Source organism: Manacus candei, unplaced genomic scaffold (genome assembly GCF_025592945.1).
Source record: "Manacus candei isolate 608988 ecotype Guabito, Panama unplaced genomic scaffold, ASM2559294v1 h1tg000045l, whole genome shotgun sequence".
Classification (NCBI taxonomy): Eukaryota; Metazoa; Chordata; class Aves; order Passeriformes; family Pipridae; genus Manacus; species Manacus candei.
In genome coordinates this window covers 1,945,227-1,966,872 of record NW_026138093.1, presented here as the reverse complement: position 1 = coordinate 1,966,872, position 21,646 = coordinate 1,945,227, and the positions used below count along the sequence as shown (strand labels likewise).

Sequence of the window (21,646 nt, the reverse complement as noted above, 5' to 3'; positions counted from 1 at the left end):
CAGGAGAAGCTGCTGCAGAGCAGGACTTGCTGCTGCCCCATCAGAGGCCCAGGGCCAGAAGGTTCCCTGTGGCAGGGCTGGCTGTGGGGTGGGAAGGTGGGGGTGCAGCCAGGGGTGCCCAGGGCTGTGGGGCAGAGCAGGGTCCTGCCCCCAGGGCTCTGTGTGCTGGGCAGGGACTCTGCTGCCTGCCAGGGTCAGCTCTCAGCCCGGCCAAGGAGCTGCCACAGGGCTGGGGGAGAAGGGCTGTGGGGAAGGAACAACTCCTGGGAGGGCAGAGCAGGGCAGAGTCCTTCTGATCTCCAAAGTGGGCTGCAGGGATGAGGGCTGGTCACAGCTCCAGATCAAAGCAGGAAGTTTCCCAGAAGGTATTTGCAAGAGACACAGACAGACAGGAGGTACCTTAAAGAGAAGGAACCAGTTCTATCAGTGTTATACTCTGGGTTGTCTGGGTGCTGACTGCAACAGGGAAATGAATCTCTGAGCACAGGAGGAGACACTGAAACTTGAACTCTGTTAGATTAGAGGGGATTGAACCTGAGAGTATCAGACATCAAGACTGTCTTATAGACAGCAGCAGTGTCACTTTCTCAGCCCTGGGCCCAGGGACAGCAGGGACAGCTCCAGGCAGCAGAGCCCTGGGCAGGGAGTGGGGGGCAAGTGCCCCCAAGGCCTGGGGAGGGGGTGTTCAGGCAGCTCTGGGGGCCCTTCCCTGCAGCTCTGCTGGGCACTGTGTGCTGGGCCATAGAAATGAGGATTCCTGAAATGGAAAAGAACCTTCCAGATGTGATGGTAAAAATGGGAAACACAGGTACAATTATTCTAAGGACAGACTAAGCTTCTGCTCTGCAGCCCCAGCTCTTCTGAGTCATGGGTGTAGACATGGAACTTTTGTACTCAAGGTCTGTTACATCTGACATTCCTTGTATGAGATCTCTACCAAAACAATTCCATGTCCCACTGCAGCAGAGCAAAACTGATTCCTTGGTAGTGCATTTCGTGACATTTGACACATCGATTTCTTTTAAAAATGGAGTTACTCTTTCACAGAGGTCTGTCTTAACCCTTCCCTGTCCTTTCCTTTTTTGAACAGACCCTGTGCTAAGAAACAGTAAATGTCCAACAGCAGCTCCATGCCCCAGTTCCTCCTCCTGGCATTCGCAGACAGGAGGGAGCTGCAGCTCCTGCACTTCTGGCTCTTCCTGGCCATCTCCCTGGCTGCCCTCCTGGCCAACGGCCTCATCCTCAGCGCCGTAGCCTGTGACCACCACCTGCACACCCCCATGGGCTTCTTCCTGCTCCACCTCTCCCTCACAGACGTGGGCTGCATCTGCACCACTGTCCCCAAAGCCATGCACAATTCCCTCTGGGACACCACAACCATCTCCTACAAGGGGTGTGCTGCACAGCTCTTTTTCTTTTATTTCTTCATCACAGCAGAGTATTTCCTCCTCACCACCATGTGCTACGACCGCTACGTTGCCATCTGCAAACCCCTGCACTACGGGACCCTCCTGGGCAGCAGAGCTTGTGCCCACATGGCAGCAGCTGCCTGGGCCACTGGCTTTCTTTATTCTCTGGTGCACACAGTCAGTATATTTTCCCTGCCCCTGTGCCAGGGCAATGCCCTGGGCCAGTTCTTCTGTGAACTCCCCCCCATCCTCAAGCTCTCCTGCTCACACTCAGGCTACCTCAGGGAAATTGGGCTCATTGGGGTTAGTGTCTGTTTAGTGTTTGGGTGTTTCATTTTCATTGTGTTCTCCTATGTGCAGATCTTCAGGGCTGTGCTGAGGATCCCCTCTCAGCAGGGACGGCACAAAGCCTTTTCCACCTGCCTCCCTCACCTGGCCGTGGTCTTGATCTTTGTCAGCACTTCGTTTTTTTCTCACCTGAAGCCCCCCTCCATCTCCTCCCCATCCCTGGACCTTGTGGTGTCAGTTCTATACTCAGTGGTGCCTCCATCACTGAACCCTCTCATCTACAGCCTCAGGAATCAGGAGCTCAAGGATGCCCTGAGGAAAATGATGACTGGATGTTTTTCAGCAACAATAAGCTCTGCGCTTTCTTCTGTCCAGCATTTAAAATGCAACTCATGAGAGTCCCAGCCTGCCTTCTCAATATTTTAGTGGTGGTCACTGGGTTCCTCTTCTCATAATTTTGTACTCAAAGAAAATTTATTATTCATCCCCCACCTCATTCACTGCTTACCTCTTGGATTTGATCTAGAAACTCTGCAAATGATGAACTGTATATTCATCTATTTCTGTGTTTTAAACAAAATAAACTACCATTCAGTGCCTTGTTTATCTAGGATCCTAACTCTGAGAACAGCATGAAGTTATAGGGGAGGAAAAATGTCCCTGCACAGCAGCACTGCCAAGGAGCACCAGCACTTTGTCTTTTCAGAGCTGCTCTTTTTCTACTTCCAGGTCTCCTTCGGAGCCCACGTTCAGACCACCATCAGCTGGCTCTGCCTCCCAGCTTGAGCAGCACAGCCCAACAGTCCCCCATGGCCCTGGGCCCCACAGCCCCCATGCTCTGCAGAGCAGCCCCCCCAGCTCAGGGGCTGTGGGGAGCACGGGCAGGGGGTGCAGGAAGGGCTGCTCAGGCCAGCACAGACGTGTTCCCCTGGGGAAAGGCTCTGTGGGGAGATGGGATGTGCCAGGAGAAGAGCAGGACACCCTGTGTGAGCAGAGGGGCCATGGAAAGAGGCTGCCCTGGCCCTGGAGCAGCAGGAGCTGCCTGAGGAGCCCGGGGCCGATTCTCTGCTGCTGTGCTGGGGAGCGGGGCTGGCCCTGGGGCTGCAGGAGCTGCCTGAGCTGATGATGTGCTGAGCATTGCAGCCCCAGAGGGCCTGTCCCTGAGCTCCATGGCCTCCATGTCCTGCTGCAGGGCCAGACCTGAGTGTGCTGCTCTGCTGGGCTGGGGCAGGGGCAGGGAGATGGGGGGACCAGGGAGGGGCTGGACTGGGCAGTGCCAGGGAGGGAAAACCCCAATGTTGAGCTGCAGTGTGTGTGTGCAGGGTGGGGACTCTGCAGTGTCCTCCCAGAACCAGCCCTCCTGGGAGGGATGTGAAGGAGCAGCAGAGCAGAGTCTGGTCTGTTCCATGTGCTGCACACCCTGGGAAAGCTGTCCCAGGACAGTGGTCCCAGAGCAGCCAAGAACAATCACAATTGCCTTGTCCATCCCTCAGGCCATGGGGCATCTCAGACAGGGCAGAGCAGGTGACACCTTGCAGGGCTGAGGGGCCTCCAGCCCCTGGCAGTGGCAGCAGGAGCCAGGGAGACACTGCCCCTACTGCCAGGAACTGGGGGTGTGTGCAAGGGAAGGACTCCTGTCTCTGCACAGCCCTGGGGGTGTGAGCAGGGCAGGAGCCCAGCTCAGCTCTGGAGCCCTGTCAGAGCCCTGACACTTCTGGGGTGACTCCAGGAACAGCCTTCACTGGCCCAGGGACATTCATCTCCCCAGCCTCGCACACATCCCCTGCAAAGGGCCCTGTCTCCTCCCTCACCCTGCTCTGCCTTTCTGGCCTGGCCCTTTCATTCCACACCAGCAAAGCAGCCTGGGCACCATCTCACCTGGGCACTCAGAGGGGTTCTGGGACCAGGACTGGTGCTGTTCTCCAGAACATTTGTCCCTTTTCCCATGGCACAGGGCACAGCTCGCTGGTATGACAACACTGCCAGGGACACATATCTTGGAGAGACCTTTGACAGCAAAAATAGGGAGATGAAGAACAAAAGAGGCAAAATTAGACACACGAAATGTGTTCAAAAAATTCAGCTGCTCCTCTGAACAATATTTCTTCATTTGAATCATTGGTAGGAAATTTATTTTGATAAGTAGGTCTACAAACCTGTTCATACAGTGAGTGAATCAGGTCACAGAATATGGATTTGGTTTTTCAGTGAAAAAACTATGAAAAAATTATAAAAATTTATACAAATTAAAAAAAAATAACCCTTTAAATGTTGGACAGGAAGCCTTGAGCAATTTCTGTAGAGGTTTCCACTCTCTCCTAAAATCCACACTCGTGGCTTCAGGCCATGACTTGCCAGAGCAGTCCCAGAGCTGGCCACTGCCCAGAGATGCCCTGGGGCAGCTCCAGTGCCCAAGTGGGACAAGTGGCCCGGGGTGTGTGGGAGCCGTTTGGAGCAGGAGCTGGTGGGCAGGAAGGGCCCATCTGGGGAGGGTCAGGGAATCCCCCCCCGCAGCCCTGCTGCCCAGGCTGAGGAGGGTCCTCTCCAGCCCCAGCACACCGGGTGCCCTCGGGGGCTGCGCTGCCGGGGCTGTTCCCGGGCACTGACTGGCCAAGGAGGGCAGGCAGATGCTCAGGGGTCCTGAGGGTCATCACAGAGCTGAGCCCATCCAGATGAAAGATTTCGGGAGGTCAGGAGGAACCTGTACTAAAGGCATAATACAATTGGGGAAGGAAAGAAAGGTTTGGCCAACAGAGATCAAAGATTTCATGAGGTAAAACCAGGTGCAGTTAAGGCTGATGGTGCTGCAGCACAGCCTGTGCAAACATTCTGGATGGGTCTTTCCCCTTTTTGTAACCTCAAGCCCCAAAACTACCTAAAAGTGCTGCCCCTCCCATTGGAAGGAATCCACTGCTCTACTCCCAGCCTCAACCTGACCTTGAAGGCAAAGCTCAAACCCAGAAGTCCAGATTCTTCTTTGGACTCCAATGCCCACCTCTATCCAAACCTGCACTGTCAGTGTGAAAATCCAAGCTTTAATCTTGACCCAGCCTAAAAATCTCTTCCACTAATCATGAACCAGACACTGTCAGCAGAACAACAAACCTCCCAAAGTTCTGCCTAATCCCCACCCTGAGCTCTAAACCCCAAGCCCTGACCATTCAGCACCCCCAAAGCACTTGGGAGCAGGGCAAGGACCTGGAGGGCCCAGAGCAGGCCCAGGGGGTTGGCAGAGGAATGGGAGGTGACCTGGATCTGCTCAGCTCTGCAGTGACCCCCAGGAGAAGGGCCTGGGCTCTGGCAGGGATGTCCTGTGGCACAGGGGCTCAGGATCCAAGGTAATAAGACCAAGTGCACATGGCAACAGCCAGAGCTGGTGCAGAGACATCAGGGAGGGTCTAGAAATGCTGCTGGGAGGGGGTGGGAAAGCAGGAGGGGTGTGTGCAGCCTGCAAGGCCAGAGCAGCAGCAGGGCCAGGGCAGGACAGCCTGCAGGAGAGATGGCCAAGGGCTCTGGCAGGGCTGCAAGGCCCAAAGGCACCCAGGCCTTTGTCCCCTTGCCTCTGGCAGCTGCCTCTGCCACTCAGGCCACCACAAGACACTTGCCTGGCAGGTTCTGCACTTGGGTTCTGCCTCGCCCCTCCCTCAGGAGCCTGGCAGGGGTTGCCCAGTTTTGGGCCTTTGTTGTTCCTCCCCCTCCCATCCCAGTGCCCCCCAAACAGCCCTGAGCCAGCCGGGAGGGACAGGATCTGCTGGGCCAGGGCCTGGGGCTCAGGCCTTGGCCTTTGTGCTCCACAAAACCAAGGCAGGCTTTGCTCAGCATTGCAGGGGCCTGCCCAGAGCCTTTGTCTGCCTGCACTCCTGGCCTCCAAGGAGCTGCTCCAAGGAGTCCCTGGGGAGGCTTTCGCAGTGCCTGCCCTCAGTGGGGCCCAGCAATGCTTCAAGGCACTTGCAGTTTGGCTTCTGACTTCTTCAGCAGCTGCTTCAATCTTCTCTCAGCACCTCAGGATCATGGACTGGGCTGCAAACACCCTGTGGGGCTCATTAAAATGCAGAAATCCCTCAGGATCTCTTTGTCTTCTTTTAATTGTCTTCAAAGCAGTTTCAAAACAATTCTTCGAAGTTTGTCCTTTTTTTGTTTTAATTCAATGATGGATATTTTTTAGTTCAGAGAAGAGAAGATAGAGGTGTTCTCCAAGTGATCTTGGTGCTGAGTGTCTCCTCAGGAGATCCACACTGACCCTGGATGATCAGCCTTGCTCCTCACCCCCCAACTTCACCAGTTCTGACATGGCCCATCTTGGACTGACAGCTGATGCAGCTCTAAACACACTGTGGGACCCAATAAAACACTGAAAAACAAATTATTTCCTTCCTTTAATTGTCTTCAAGTCTTCAAGAGTTCTACAGCTAATTGGAGTTGTTTTGTAGTTTAGCTAAGGAGGAAGATTTTAAAGTGGAAGTCATGAAAAATATATATTTTTGGATGAATAGGAATGATTTACACAGAGCCTTGGAATGCAAGAGGGTCAGGGCACAAAGGATTTGGATCCAAAGACAAGAGGGTAAAAGACATTAGTAGCATGTAATTACTGACCCGTTTAACAGTTATCAGGTGATTCAATAGCAGTTGCTATAATTTTAACATTGACTCAATTATGGATTCAAAACTACAACATTCACACCACAGTCAATTCACACCCACACCCAGGCAGAGATGTGTGGACACATTAATAGCTGGCTGTGGAAAGGTCCCTCTCCCAAATTCTCCTTCTCAGGGAAACACTCCCCCAAATCCCTTTGTGTTTGCCACCAGATAAGGGTCACAGCTGGAGGAGTGTTTGTGGAGGGGCATCAGAATTGTCCTGGGCATCAGGGAGGGTCTTTGGAGTGTTGCAAACTGGAGGGTTCCCGAGCTGGGAGAGGCTGCCAGAGGTGTCCCACTGAGAGGGAGGTGCTGGGGAGCTGCCAGGGCCTCCCTCAGCCCCGCTGGTTGTGGGCTCCCAAGGTGACTGGCTTTAGCTATCTGCTGAATTTCCATCCTGGTGTCAGGAATGACTGGAGTTTCCAAACTATTTGGGAATTGTATCCAAACTGTTCCATTTGGGCTGTGATTCAGTCAGGGAATGTTCCAAGGTTTTCAGGGGATGACTGATTATCCTGTGTTCCCCAGCTCTTACACCCATCCCAGTCAGCTGGATGGTTCATTGACAATGTGTCCCGAGGGGCAGCACCTCCGATGCCATAGAAACCCCTCCCCTGGATCAGGAAACCTTTGGAATTCAGGAGCTGTCCCAGTGAGCATGAAAATGAACAGCAGTTTTCCTAAAGCCCAGAGCCAAGCAGAACAAAGGCAGGCCCCATCAGTGTCAGAGCAAAGGTCCCCCATGGCTGTGTCCCTGTGGCCGCTGAGGCGGCAGCGCAGGCCCGAGGCGGTGCCGGGTCCCGGTGCAGCCGGGGCAGAGCGGCGGCTGCGCGAGCGGCAACCCCGGCGGTGAGTGCGGCAGCCCCGTGGGAGCGGCGGCTCCGGGCACAGACGCCGGCGGCAGCCACTGTGGCTCCTGGAACCCAGTGGCCATTGGGACACTGCAGGGCCTGCTGGAATCCAGGGGCCGCTGGGACACTGGGGAGCCTCTTGGAGCCAAGGGAACCCTGGGATGTTCTGGAACATCCTGGAATCAAGGAGCCATTGTGACACTGCAGGGCCTCATGGAACCAAAGGAACCCTGAGAGTTTTTTCAGCCTCATGGAATCAAGGGGCCAGTTCTGGCAGGATGCTCTGCTCTGATAATACCTAAACAATGGTCAGAGAATGCAAACAATGCACACTCTCTGTGTTGAGTTACTGCTGGTGCCAAGGTGCTGTTTTTAATGTTGAATTATGCTAAACTCAAAATGCTTCATAAAACTTCAAACACACATCCTGCTTTTTGAAGCAAGATTTGACAGATAAGCTGCTCTCTGGCCTGCAAATATGTCTGACAGTCAAACTCTTTATAACTATAAAAACCTCGTTCAACAGACTTCCCTGAAGTGTGTGGAGCTTCTGCCATGAAGCAGGGACAGCTCCTTATGGTCACTGCCCAGGGGTTAAGTGAAAGAGAGGGAACTACCCCCTGTCATTGTGGGGTGAGTTACCTCACTCTGTGTTTCAGGATTGTTTCTTCTTGCTGGTTTTGATGCAATTACTTTAATAGAATTACTTTGATAGACTGCACTGTCCTATCTTACACTATACTGCTAGGAGGTTTTTGCTTTTATACTGTGCAGGAAATAATTCTCTTTAAGGTCTTTTGTCTGTTCATTTGTCTGATCAATTTTCTGTTCATTTGTCATAATAAATAACTCATTTTATAGAAATATTTCTGATTTATCATCACTGTAACCTGCAGGACAAAGTGATTGAATCACACCTCTAGAATTCCTTCAATCTAAACCAAAATCTGAGCCTGAGATTGGATCCAGCCACCCCCAGGCTCCTCTCTGAGAAGGACTTTAGAAAGCAAGGGGGTCCTTTCTGCCCCTCGTAGCTCAATGAGACGACTTCTGCCATCAACTTTGTCTAAACCTTCCACCCCCCAGCCCCAAGCCGTGACACAGGGGCATGTCTTGTCCATGCAGTGCAAACATGGACTCCTGAGCTGGTCATTTGCTGTCCCTCCTTGGAGGGAAGAACAAGCCCAATGGCCTGGGGTGAGAGGCCAGTGCTGGGAGCGGCGCTGGCTGTGCCAGGGCACTGCTGGGTGCCCCCACCCTGAGCACTCCCCCCCTTGTGCTGGTCACTGCTGTTTTCCTCTGCAGGGCGTTGTGTTGGGCACATCCTGGAGAGCAAAGTGGAAAGCAGATGGAAGCTTTCAGGCCCTGGCCTGAGGAGATGCCCCTGCAGGATGGCAGTGCTGCTGCAGAGGTCAGCTCTGTGCCAGCAGTGCCCGTGGCTGTCCCTGCCTGCAGTCCCTGGACAGTCCTGCAGCAGGACTGGCACCGACTGCCAGAGCACTGAGGCCTCCAACAACACAGGGCTCTGCAGGACAGTGTGGGAGGGAAGGGAGAGGAGGCCATGGAGGAGAAGGGCTGCTGCTCCCTGGCAGTGCTGCTCTGCTGGGACTCTTTTCTGGCCCAGCTCTGCACAGAGGCCCTGACCCTGCAGCTGCAGAGAAGTCAGAGAGGAAAGATGTCAGGCAAACAAGTCAAGGCAGAGTTCTTTATTTGGTTGAAGCACACAGTGAGTACAATTGCCACTTTGTACAGCCTCTGGGCCAGGCTACTAGAAAGGCAAACACAGAATTGAAAATGGTGTTTATATATAAATATATATATACAAATATATATATATAATCTTTATATCTATAATTATAGATATAAAGATTTTTTGGTGTGAACAAATTCACACAAAAATAACACCCCTACCAAGAGTAAAAAATAGAGAAGATATGGTGGGCCTTTAATGACGTCCATAACAGGACTGGCCTTTAATGAGGTACATAACATGCAGAAGAAGGAAAGTTTGTTGCTTCTGAAAAACACCCAGTTATCAGTTTCCTCAGGGCATCCTTGAGCTCCTGGTTCCTCAGGCTGTAGATGAAGGGGTTCAGTGTTGGAGGAACCACTGAGTACAGAACTGACAGGGTCAGATCCAGGGATGGGGAGGAGATAGAGGGGGGCTTCAGGTAGGCAAAGAATAAGGTGCTGATAAACAGGGAGAGCACGACCAGGTGAGGGAGGCACATGGAAAAGGCTTTGTGCCGTCCCTGCTGAGAGGGGATCCTCAGCACAGCCCTGAAGATCTGCACATAGGAGAAAACAATGAAAATGAAACAACCAAATATGAAAAAGAAACTAACCACAATGAGCCCAATTTCCCTGAGGTAGCCTGAGTGTGAGCAGGAGAGCTTGAGGATGGGGGGGAGTTCACAGAAGAACTGGCCCAGGGCATTGCCCTGGCACAGGGGCAGGGAAAATGTATTGGCTGTGTGCAGCAGAGAATTGAGAAACCCAGCAGCCCAGGCAGCTGCTGCCATGTGGGCACAAGCTCTGCTGCCCAGGAGGGTCCCGTAGTGCAGGGGTTTGCAGATGGCAACGTAGCGGTCGTAGCACATGATGATGAGGAGGGAAAACTCTGCTGCAAATAAGAATATGAGGAGAAAAACCTGTGCAGCACATCCTGTGTAGGAGATGGTTGTGGTGTCCCAGAGGGAATTGTGCATGGCTTTGGGGACAGTGGTGCAGATGCAGCCCAGGTCTGTGAGGGAGAGGTGGAGCAGGAAGAAGCCCATGGGGGTGTGCAGGTGGTGGTCACAGGCTACGGCGCTGAGGATGAGGCCGTTGGGCAGGAGGGCAGCCAGGGAGATGGCCAGGAAGAGCCAGAAGTGCAGGAGCTGCAGCTCCCTCCTGTCTGTGAATGCCAGGAGGAGGAACTGGGTGAGGGAGCTGCTGTTGGACATTTGCTGCCTCTGGTTATTGTTTTCTGTTGAGGAGAAGAAAGACAGAACTGAATTAGGCCAGACTCAGTCAGCAAAACATCTTGCATGTCTCATAGCAATTCAACATTCAGGGCCTCTTTTCAGGAAGATCTCTCTGCATCCCTCTCCCTGAGCTCTGGGTTTTGCTGGCTGAAGGAGGCACTGAGAGCAGGGACCCTGGAATGGGCTCCTGAGGAATCCTTCTTGCTCCCGAGGAATCCTTTCTAATGTGCTCCAAGTGAAATCTTGTGAGTCCTGAGAGGCAAAGGGATGGTCTCTTGGTGCAGAGACGAGAGCTGGCCATCTTTCCTGTTCACAGCTGCCCCTGGCTGGCAGCTTAGAGCTAAAGGGGGACCACCCTTCGGAATTCCCTTAAAAAAAGTAACAAGGCACTTGTAGGAGCAGAGGAATCCTGGTTCAGAGAGCACATTGACAAAATGCTTGCCTTTCCTCAGGATGCCTGATTAGGATCTCATCTTTCTCCTCCCAGACTGCCACACACAGGGATCATTGCAGCTCCCAAGTGCAGCTGCCCAGAGCATTTCCATGGATTTAGCACTGAGGAGTTTTCTCCATGGGGATCCTGTGCAGCACAGAGATCCTATGGCAGAGCTGTGCCCTTCTAGAGGGCACCTGCAGCCCTGCAGGACACCCAGGCAAACAGCTGAAGACCCTGAAGGTGCCTGGAGGGCACTTGGGCACTTGGCTCCCACAGACACATCCCCACAGCAGCACCCAAAGGGGTTGTGTCTGGACAGGAATCTGTGCACCCCTCAAATCCCACACACTGGCTCAGAAAACCCACTGGTGAGAACAAGGAGAGCCCAGGCAGCAGGGGATGGCAGTGAAATGCACAGTGCTGCTGCCAAGGGAGGAGGGACACAGAGAGACAGCTGGAAATCAGGGCCCTGTCCTTGCCTGGGCTCTGGCTGCTGCAGGGCAATGCACAGCCCAGCCCCCGTGGGCCTGAGGGCACAGGCTCTGCTTAGGCTGGGAAAGGAGCCCAGGCAGGAGCTGCTCAGGGAAGGGGTCTGTGCCACAGGGACAGCAGGGAGGGGCCCCCATCCCCCTGCCCAGCCCTTGTGGCAGCAGCTGCCTCTCCCTGCCTGCCTGTCTCTGGGTGAGGAGCTGTTCCTGCCAGCAGCCCCTGCCTGTGCCCAGCTCAGCTCCCTGCCAGTGCTGCCAGAGCCATCCCCAGCCCAGTGCCCAGGGGCAGCTCTGCCTGGGCAGGGGCTGCAGAGCAGATCCCAGACAGCCTGCGGTGGCTGGGAAGGGGAAGGTGTTCTGGGGGGATGTGCTTCCTGAGAAGGGCCCCTGGAAATGGAGGAGGTGGAGCTGAAGCTGTGAGGAGCCCTGAGCCTGCAGCTGAAGGGCCCTGCCCAGCCCTGCCCTGCCCTGAGGGGTCACTCCTTCCACCCACCCCTTCTCCCCCAGCCCCATGGCAGCTCCTTGGGCGGGCTGAGAGCTGACCCTGGCAGGCAGCAGAGTCCCTGCCCCAGCACACAGAGCCCTGGGGGCAGGACCCTGCTCTGTCCCACAGCCCTGGGCACCCCTGGCTGCACCCCCACCTTCCCACCCCACAGCCAGCCCTGGCACAGGGAACCTTCTGGCCCTGGGCCTCTGAGGGGGCAGCAGCAAGTCCTGCTCTGCAGCAGCTTCTCCTGCTGCACCCCAGCAAATCCAGCAGAGCCATCCTGACAGCTCCTGCCACTGCTGCCATTTGGCAGCTGGCAGAGGCACTTGCAGGAACTCACCTGCACTGCTCTGCAGCCACAGCCTGACCGTGGCAAAGGGCTGGCAAGGTTCCTGCCCTGAGCAGCTCTGCCCTGTCCTCCCAGCCCAGGATCCCTTGAACCTCCTGCTCACTTCTCCTCTCTGCCCTTGCTGCCTGCAGCTCCTGCCCTGCTCTGCCATGTGGCCACTTCCTCTGCACTGCAGCAACTGGGAGAGTCCTGCTGAAAGATCCTGGAAGCTGAGGGATGTGCCAGTTTTAGGAGATGTCTCCAGGAAGGCAAGTTTAATATTTCTACAGCCAGAGAATTCTTCATTCAAATCCTTAGAAGGTTTATCCCGCAAGTAAGAGCTCAGTCACCTCCCAGCCCAGGCTGCCTCTCATCTCTCTGCCTTCTCTCCTGTGCCCTGGGTGCTGCAGGCAGTGCCCTCAGCCCTGCTGGGCTGTGCAGAGGAGCTGCTCACCAGCAGAGCTGTCTCTTTGGAGCTTCTCTTGGTTGCCAGGAGCTCCCTGTGTGCCAGGAGCCTGGCCCAGCTCAGCAGCACAGCAACAGCCCCAGGCAGCCCTTTCTCTGCCCCTCTGGGCTCTCTCCAGCTCTCCCTGGGGCTCCAGGGGAACCTGCTGGCACACAGCTGAAGGAAATAATGATGTGCCTTCTCTCAGCTGGGCACAGACACTTCTTTCAGCACTGTCATTTCTCCAAAAAGACACAGAGTTAAGTCCAAGACTCCCCTTTTCATGTCCCATCATTAGACAGGAAACCCAGACAGTGCCCAGGAGGGATCTCCTTCACCTGCACTGAGGGAAGGGACTCAGCTGAGTCAACAGAGGTGTCTCCTTGTGGCTCTGCAGACCTGGGGCCAGAAGGACACTCAGCTCCCTCCACAACCCCCATGGGCTGGGATTCCTCCTGCCCCACTTCAGTGGGCCCAAAACAGGCCCCTGCAGGTGACTCCTTGTCCCAGCTCCCATGGCAATGAAGGAAGACCAAAGCCAGGAGTGACCTGCTGGGACACAAACCCCTGGTTCCTCCTGAGGGGCCAGAGGTGACCGAGATTCCTGCTGGGAACTGCAGGCTCCAGTGGAGCAGTTCCTAGGGACAGGGCAGCAGCTGTGGGATCTTCTTGGAGGCTGCTGGGACATTGCCTTGGCCAACTTCAGTGGCAGAAGGGGCCCACATGTAGGACAGGGGAACCTGTCACTGTTCCTTCTGTCCAGGGCAGCCCCTAGAGGTGTTCAGGTGACCAAATGGAGTTAGGTGGCACAGGGAGAGAGGTCTCTCTCCTGTTCTTTATCAGGGTATTTTCTACATGTCCTCAGAGTACAGTGGCAGTTGTCTCCTGGACATCCCTTCACTGCTGAACCTAATTCAGGGCAGCTGAGCCTGGATTGAACAGCCAAAGAGGGGCCTGTAGTGCCAGGGGAGGTGCCAGGGCTCTGCAGCACAAGTGCAGCAGCTGCCATGGACAGCACAGGGCCTGTGCAGGAACCCTCTCCCCATTCTCAGCAGTTGTGTGACAGGCACCACCCAGGGCTTCCCAGACACACTGGGGGCCTTTGGGGCAGGGAGTGAATCCCAGCCCTGCAGGGACACAAAGGCTGTCCCTTCTCTGCCCAGCCAAGGCCGGGCCAGGCACGAGTCCAAAGCACATCAGCCCAGGCTGTCCACACTTGTTTCCTCACCCTGCTGGCTCTTCTCTCCCCCAGCATTTCAGCAGCATGTGCTGATCTCCTCAGGGATCAGGCCTGGGATTTTCCCCCTGGGCCTGAGTCCCAGCACGTCCACCCCCAAGGCCATTGTCAGCAAAGCCTCTGCACACCCCAGCTCTCGGGGCTTTCAGAGCAGCTTTCCCCACTGCAAGTCTGCTCTTACCCCGGTGCCCCCACTGAGGGGCTGCAGCCAGACAGGCCCCAATGCCCTGCGTGTGGGGCACAGGCAGGAGGAGCTGCAGCCCCAAGTCTCTCTTCATTCCACTTGCAGGCAATACCAGCCCAGGCCTGCTGAGACAGTTCCCAGGTTTTGGTGCTGTGATGGGTTGGGAGAGAAGGCCAAGGAGACACAGGAGAGAAAGAGCAGGGGAGAGGTGTCTTCAGCGGGAAGGAGCTTCTTGGAGCTGTGGAGCTGCTCTAGGGGATGAACAACTTGGGTGAACTTTTGTGGGTGAGGGTCAGAGGAGAGACTGGTTTGGGTGACCTTGTGGAGTGAGACAAAGATCCCATTCCAGTTGGCTTTGATAACCCTGGAATTCACTGGAAAGGCCTCACGACAGGATGCAAAGAGTGCCAGAGGTTTGTGCAGAGTCTTGGTGAAGACACCCCTTGGGCCACAGGCCTTTAGAGCACAGCTGGCAGGTTGGTGGACAACAGGGAGGCTCATCTGCATCTGCTTCTGTCCAAGAAAAACCAAGAGGTTGCCATGGTAACTGACCATAGCAAAGGGAATGTATGATGGTTGCCATGGTAACTGACCATCTCAATGGAAATGTGTAATGGTTGCCATGGTAACTGACCATGGCAACGAGAATGTATGATGGTTGCCATGGCAACCAACCAAAGCAATGGGAATGTATGATGGTTTCCATGGTAACCGACCATAGCAACGGGACTGTATGATGGTTGCCATGGTAACTGACCAGAACAATGGGAATGTATGATGGTTGCCATGGTAACTGACTGTGCAATGGAAATGTGTGGTGGTTGCCATGGCAACCGATTGTAGCAACACAACTGTTGGGTGGTTGCCATGGAAACCAACTGAAGTGATGGGAGTGTTTGATGATTGCCGTGGTTACTGACTGTAGCAATGGGAATGTATGCTGGTTGCCATGGTAACAGACCGTAGCAGTGGAAAGTATAACAGTTGCCTTGGTAACAGACTATAACAACGGGAATGTATGCTGGTTGCCATGGTAATTGACTGTAGCAGTGGAAATGTATGATGGTTGCCATGGTAACAAACCATAGTGATGGGAATGTATCATGGTTGCCATGGTAACTGAGCATAGCAATGGGAATGTATGATGGTTGCCATGGTAAGCAACAGTAGCAACAGGAATGTATAATGGTTGCCATGGTAACTGACTGTGGCAATGGGAATGTATGATGGTTGCCATGGTAACCGACCAAAGTAATAGGACTGTATGATGGTTGCCATAGTAACCAACTTTATCAGTGGGCAGTATGCTGGTTGCCATGGAAACTGACCGTCGCAATGGAAATGTGTGATGGTTGGCATGGTAACCAACTGTAGTGATGGGAGTGTTTAATGGTTGCCATGGTAACTGACTGTAGAAACGGAATGTACAATGTTTGCCATGGTAACTGACCATAGCAACAGGAATGTATGCTGGTTGCCATGGTAACCAACTGTAGCAACACGACTGTGTGATGGTTGCCATGATAACCGACTTTAATAATGGCCATGTTTGATGGTTGCCATGGTAACCGACTGTAGCAACAGGAATGTATGCTTGTTACCATAGTAAACAACCATAGCAATGAGACTGAATGATGGTTAATCTGGTAACTGACCATGGCAATGGGAATATATGCTGGTTGCCATGGTAACAGACCACAACAGTGGGAAGTATAACAGTTGCCATGGTAAACGACTGTAGCAATGGGAATGTATGACAGTTGCCATGGTAACCGTCCGTAGTAATGGAGATGTGTGATGATTGCCATGGTAACTGACTGTAGAAACGGGAATGTATATTGGTTGCCATGGTAACCAACTGTCGCAACAGGAACGTATGATGGTTGGCATGGTAACTGACTGTGGCAATGAGACTGTATGATTGTTGCCATGGTAACTGGCCATAGCAATGGCAACGTGTGATGGCTGCAATGGTCACCGACTGTACCAGTGGGAATGTATGCTGTTTGCCATGGTAACTGACTGTAGCAACGGGAATGTACGGTGGTTGCCATGGTAACTGACTGTAGCAACAGGAATGTACGGTGGTTACCATGGTAACTGACCATAGCAATGAGACTGTATGATGGTTGCCATGGTAACTGACCATGACAATGGGAATGTATGATGGTTGCCATGGTAACTCACACTAAGAATGGGAAGTGTGATGGTTGCCATGGAAACCGACCATAGTGATGGGAAATGTATGATGGTAACTCAGCATAGCAATGGGAATGTATGCTTTTTGCCATGGTAACTGACGGGAGGAATGGGAATGTGTGATTGTTGCCATGGTCACCGATTGTAGCAATAGGAATGTATGCTGTTTGCCATGGTAACTGACTGTAGCAGTGGGAAGTATGATCATTGCCACGGTAACAGACTGTAGCAATGGGAATGTATGATAGTTACCATGGTAACTGACCACAGCAATGAGAATGTATTCTATTTCCAAGGTAACTCACCATAGCAATGGGAATGTATGGTGGTTGTCATGGTAACTGTGCTTTCCTTAGACTATGAGTACGACATTTTCATCTGCAAAAATTAGTGAGTGCCCAGAGATCTCCCAAGATGGGCTTTAAAGGTCTCAAGCACATGAGCAGAAGAGAGGGGCTAAGGAGCTGTGGCCTCAATGGTGTGGAGACTGAGGACAGTAGAGGACAGACCTGAGAGGGCTTGAAGGATTGATTTAGAGATGGTGGATCCTTCTGTGATAGCAGAAAAGAGCATGAGAAAGAAAGAATTAATGCCAAGTGCAGCTGAGGACGTCCCAAGTGGACATGGGGAAAAAGGAATTTCACACCATGGAAAACGCTGTGCTGCAACACGTCACCCAGGAGGAGTCTGGATGAGCCCAAGGCTTTGTGTGTGCAGGAAGAGCCAGGGAGGACGCAGAGATGTCAGTGCAGGAAGGTGCCAGCCAGGTGGGGCAGCCGGGGGGGTGACGACAGCCTGCAGGGAAAAGGGGCAGGGCATGGACACCATAGGACAGCCTGGGCTGGAGAGGAGACAGGGAGGGGGAGAAGCTGAAAGGCCCTGACACAGCCACCTTCTGCAGGCCTTTGGCCAGGGCTGCTGTCTGTGCCCCTGATGCCAGGAGGAGGGGAGTGCCCCTTGCAGCCCTGGGGCCTCATGGCCTCCTTGTCCCTGCTCAGCAGCCTGGCAGGTGCCACCCCATGGTCCTGCCCTTGGCATTGCACATCCCACATGCCAGTGCCCCAGGAAGAGCCCTGAGGAAGGAGGCAGGGACAGGATCAACCTTCCCAGGGGCTGGGGGTCAGGGCTTGGCCCTTTGGATTAAAGAAACAAGTCAAGGTTTATTCAGCATCAGAGCCATCTTTCCCTTGCTTGTCCATCCTTGTCACCACTCTCTGCAGTTTTCTGCTCTAACTGGAACCTGGGGACACGTTCTCAGTCGTGTCCCTCAGTGGGACCCATTAACAGTACAAGAAACTTTAGTGTTTCATTCTCATTTTGAGTTCTTGAGAAGTTGTTTGAACTTCCTCTCAGGGACTGAGTCTCATGTAAACAACACCAATCCCCCTGAGGGTCATGAAATGCCTGGGGCTGTTGCTGTGCTGCTGAGCTGGGCCGGGCTCCTGGCACACAGGGAGCTCCTGGCAAGCAAGAAGAGCTTCAAAGAGACAGCTCTGCTGGTGAGCAGCTCCTCTGCACAGCCCAGCAGGGCTGAGGGCACTGCCTGCAGCACCCAGAGCACAAAAGCAAGGCAGAGAGAGGTTACACACAGCCTGGGCTGGGAGGGAAGTCGAGAGGAAGATCCACTGGAGGAGGAATCTTTCCAGGCTCCCTCACGGTGAGTCAGCATGAAGGGCAATGTGTCTGCAGTTGGTGCAAAGATCTCCTAATGCTGGCACATCCCACTCCCTGCTGAACCATCCCAGGCACATCCCAGCAGGGTTCCCTTCTCCCAGGGATGGATGAGGGTTGTGAAGCTGGGCTGTGCCACCCAGGCTGCCCCAAGCTGTCCTGCAGAGCAGGGTCCTGCAGCCCAGGGCTGTGCCAGGGCAGGAGCTCTGCCACTGCCAGGGGCAGCTCTCAGCCGGGCTGGGGAGCTCCCTCAGGGCTGGGCAGAGGCTGGGGGTGGAAAGAGCAAAGCCTGGCAGGGCAGGGCAGGTTTCTTCTGCTATTGAGTGAGAGTTTCATGGGTCAGGGCTGCTCACAGAACCAGAGCACCCCAGGATATTTTCCAGGGGATACTTCAAGGGGAAGGTCCAAGGAGGGATTTCTCTCAAGCTCTCAAGCCACATGCCTGCTGGTTTGAGTTGCAGAGGGAACTCTGAGGAGCTACCCAGGGCTTAGAACAACTTGCTGGCACTGTTGGTGTCTGGGAGGTGGCCCAGCTGGCTCAGGGTGACGCTGCCCTGAGTGCCCAGTGGGCTCTGCCCTGGCATCTCCCAGCTGGACCCTCCCTGTGCATTTCCTTGGTTCTCAGCTTGCCCCTGGTCCTGAGGTTGTTCCCTCCTTCTCTCAGTCAGACTCACTGGGAGGGGAGTTCAAACTACACAGTCCAACACTGATCCTGGGATTCCCCTATGGCAGGAGTGTCCCTGGGAATGAGACATTCCCATTGTCCTCTGCCCTGTGGGGTGTGGGCAGTGAAGTCTGTGGGCCTGGGTCAGGAGCTCTTTTTCCCTCAATCAGACCCCGTCATTAGGACACTTGGCTCTTTTCTGAGGTGTCCTTCCAAGCTGGGAGCTGCCCTGGAGAATGCAAATCATCCTCTCAGCACAGCTGTGTTCTCTGAAAGCCCCAGTGAAGAGGGGCAGAGATGCTGTGCCCATGCCAGGAGATGCTGTTGGACTGGGGAGATGAGCCATGGGTGTCCTTGGCTCCAAGTGGGGTGCTGAGACCTTGAGACAGGCTGACACATTGAGGGGTCTGGGATGGATCCCTCTGCTCTCAACAGTGTCTGGTGGCTTTTCAGACCAAAAAGGGAGTGTGATCAATCTCCATCTCAGGAAGAAGCAAAGCCAGGGCAGTTGGGAACAAGAGAGAGGGACAGACCAGCTCCCCTCACTCTGCACAAAGCCCCAGACAATCCTCCTGCCTGGCAGGACCTGCTCTGTTCTCCCTGAGTGCATCAGAATTTCTGAGGGGTTCTGACATCCAGGAACACTCCTCATGAGAGATGAGGGAAGTCTAAAATAACCAAACCCAAACTTCTGAAACTGCCACCTTCTTTCTTAGTTCTTTTTGGGAGTGCAGATGCTGACGGGGCCCTTTTGCACTGGGAGCAGTTTCATCTGACACAGCTGAACACCAGGAGGGGTCCCTGTGCCCACCATGCCCATGACCCCACCAGTGCAGAGCAGGGCTGACCCCTCACAGCCAGTGGGCAGAGGGTCTGCTCCTCACAAAAGATGTAGTGAGCCCTGAGCAGGGCTCCAGCCATGGAACTGAAGGAGAGACTCCTAGGAATGGAAAACCAACGGAGCAGTGAGAGGGGTGTTGGAAAGCGGCTTTGATTTTTCTCAGAATGTTCTGCCCTAACTTATAACTGTTATTTCCTACTTAAACAGTGCTCCACATCTAGAGGCAACAAATGCCCAACAGCAGCTCCCTCACCCAGTTCCTCCTCCTGGCATTCTCAGACAGGCGGGAGCTGCAGCTCCTGCACTTCTGGCTCTTCCTGGCCATCTCCCTGGCTGCCCTCCTGGCCAACGGCCTCATCCTCAGCGCCGTAGCCTGTGACCACCACCTGCACACCCCCATGGGCTTCTTCCTGCTCAACCTCTCCCTCACAGACCTGGGCTGCATCTGCACCACTGTCCCCAAAGCCATGCACAATTCCCTCTGGGACACCACAACCATCTCCTACACAGGATGTGCTGCACAGGCCTTTTTCTTTGTCTTCTACATCTCAGCAGAGTATTTCCTCCTCACCATCATGTGCTACGACCGCTACGTTGCCATCTGCAAACCCCTGCACTACGGGACCCTCCTGGGCAGCAGAGCTTGTGCCCACATGGCAGCAGCTGCCTGGGCCACTGCATTTCTCAATGCTCTGCTGCACACAGCCAATACATTTTCCCTGCCCCTGTGCCAGGGCAATGCCCTGGGCCAGTTCTTCTGTGAACTCCCACACATCCTCAAGCTCTCCTGCTCACACTCAGGCTACCTCAGGGAAATTTGTTTTCTTGTGTTTAGTGCATGTTTAGCATTTGGTTGTTTTGTTTTCATTATTTTCTCCTATGTGCAGATCTTCAGGGCTGTGCTGAGGATCCCCTCTCAACAGCGAAGGCACAAAGCCTTTTCCACGTGCCTCCCTCACCTGGCTGTGGTCTCACTGTCCGTCAGCACTGGCACAGTTGAACACCTGAAGCCCCTTTCTATTTCCTCCCCATCCCTAGATATGATTGTGTCAGTTCTGTACTCAGTGGTGCCTCCAGCACTGAACCCTCTCATCTACAGCCTCAGGAACAAGGAGCTCAAGGATGCCCTGAAGAAACTCATAACTGGGTGTTTTTCAGAAGCAATAAACTCTCCTTCTTCTGCATGTTATGGACCTCATTAAAGGCCAGTTGTGTTTGTGCTTCATTAACACCCACCATATCTTCTCTATTTTTTGCTCCTGGTAGGAGTGTTATTTTTGTGATAAGTTGTTCACACCAAAAAATCCTTATAAATGTATATATAAAGATATATATATATTTATATATATATAAACACCATTTTCAATTCAGTGTAAGCCTTTCTAGCCTGGCCTAGAAGCTGTACAAACTGGGACTTGTACTCACTGTCTGCTTAAATACCAAATAAAGAACTCTGCATTGGCTTGTTTGCCTGACATCTTTCCTCTCTGACTTCTCTGCAGCTGCAGGGTCGGTGCCTCTGTGCAGAGCTGGGCCAGAAAAGAGTCCCAGCAGAGCAGCACTGCCAGGGAGCAGCAGCCCTTCTCCTGAGGGGCCTCCTCTTCCTTCTCTTCCACACTGTCCTGCAGAGCCCTGTGTTGTTGGAGGCCTCAGTGCTCTGGCAGTCGGTGCCAGTCCTGCTGCAGGACTGTCCAGGGACTGCAGGCAGGGACAGCCACGGGCACTGCTGGCACAGAGCTGACCTCTGCAGCAGCACTGCCATCCTGCAGGGGCATCTCCTCAGGCCAGGGCCTCTAAGCTTCCATCTGCTTTCCACTTTGCTCTCCAGGATGTGCCCAGCACAACGCCCTGCAGAGGAAAACAGCAGTGACCAGCACAAGGATGGGAGTGCTCAGGGTGGGGGCACCCAGCAGTGCCCTGGCACAGCCAGCGCCGCTCCCAGCACTGGCCTCTCACCCCAGGCCATTGGGCTTGTTCTTCCCTCCAAGGAGGGACAGCAAATGACCAGCTCAGGAGTCCATGTTTGCACTGCATGGACAAGACATGCCCATGTGTCACGGTTTGGGGCTGGGGGGTGGAAGGCTTAGACAAAGTTGATGGCAGAAGCCGTCTCGCTGAGCTACGAGGTGCAGAAAGGACCCCCCTGCTTTCTAAATTCCTTCTCAGAGAGGAGCCTGGCGTGGCTGGATCCAATCTCAGGCTCAGAGTTTTGTTTCAATAGAAGGAATTATAAAGGTGTGATTCAATCACTTTGTCCTGCAGGTTTTTGTGATGGCAAATCAGAAATATATCTATAAAATGAATGATTTATTATGGCAAATGATTAGACAATTGATCAGACAATGAACAGAAAAAAGACTTTAAAGAGAATTATTTCCTGCACAGTATAAAAGTCAAAAACTCCTAGCAGTATATTGTAAGATAGGGCATTGTAGTCTATCAAAGCCATTCTATAAAGCAATTGGATCAAAGCCAGCAAAAAGAAACAATCCTGAAGCAGAGATTGGG

The 21,646-nt window shown here is 53.7% G+C and overlaps 1 protein-coding gene and 1 pseudogene across 1 annotated transcript in view; both read left to right on the top strand.

Annotated features, from left to right (window-relative positions):
* The window catches only part of LOC127474877 (olfactory receptor 14J1-like), an 81,317-nt gene extending 79,081 nt beyond the window's left edge, over window positions 1-2,236 (top strand). The window contains exon 2 of the mRNA XM_051796198.1: window positions 1,166-2,236. Within this exon, the coding sequence (XP_051652158.1) occupies window positions 1,166-2,093 (928 nt within the window). The 3' untranslated portion in view covers window positions 2,094-2,236. The remainder of the gene's footprint in view (window positions 1-1,165) is intronic.
* Window positions 1-21,646, top strand: part of LOC127474809 (uncharacterized) — a 1,721,191-nt pseudogene that overhangs the window by 1,271,092 nt on the left and 428,453 nt on the right.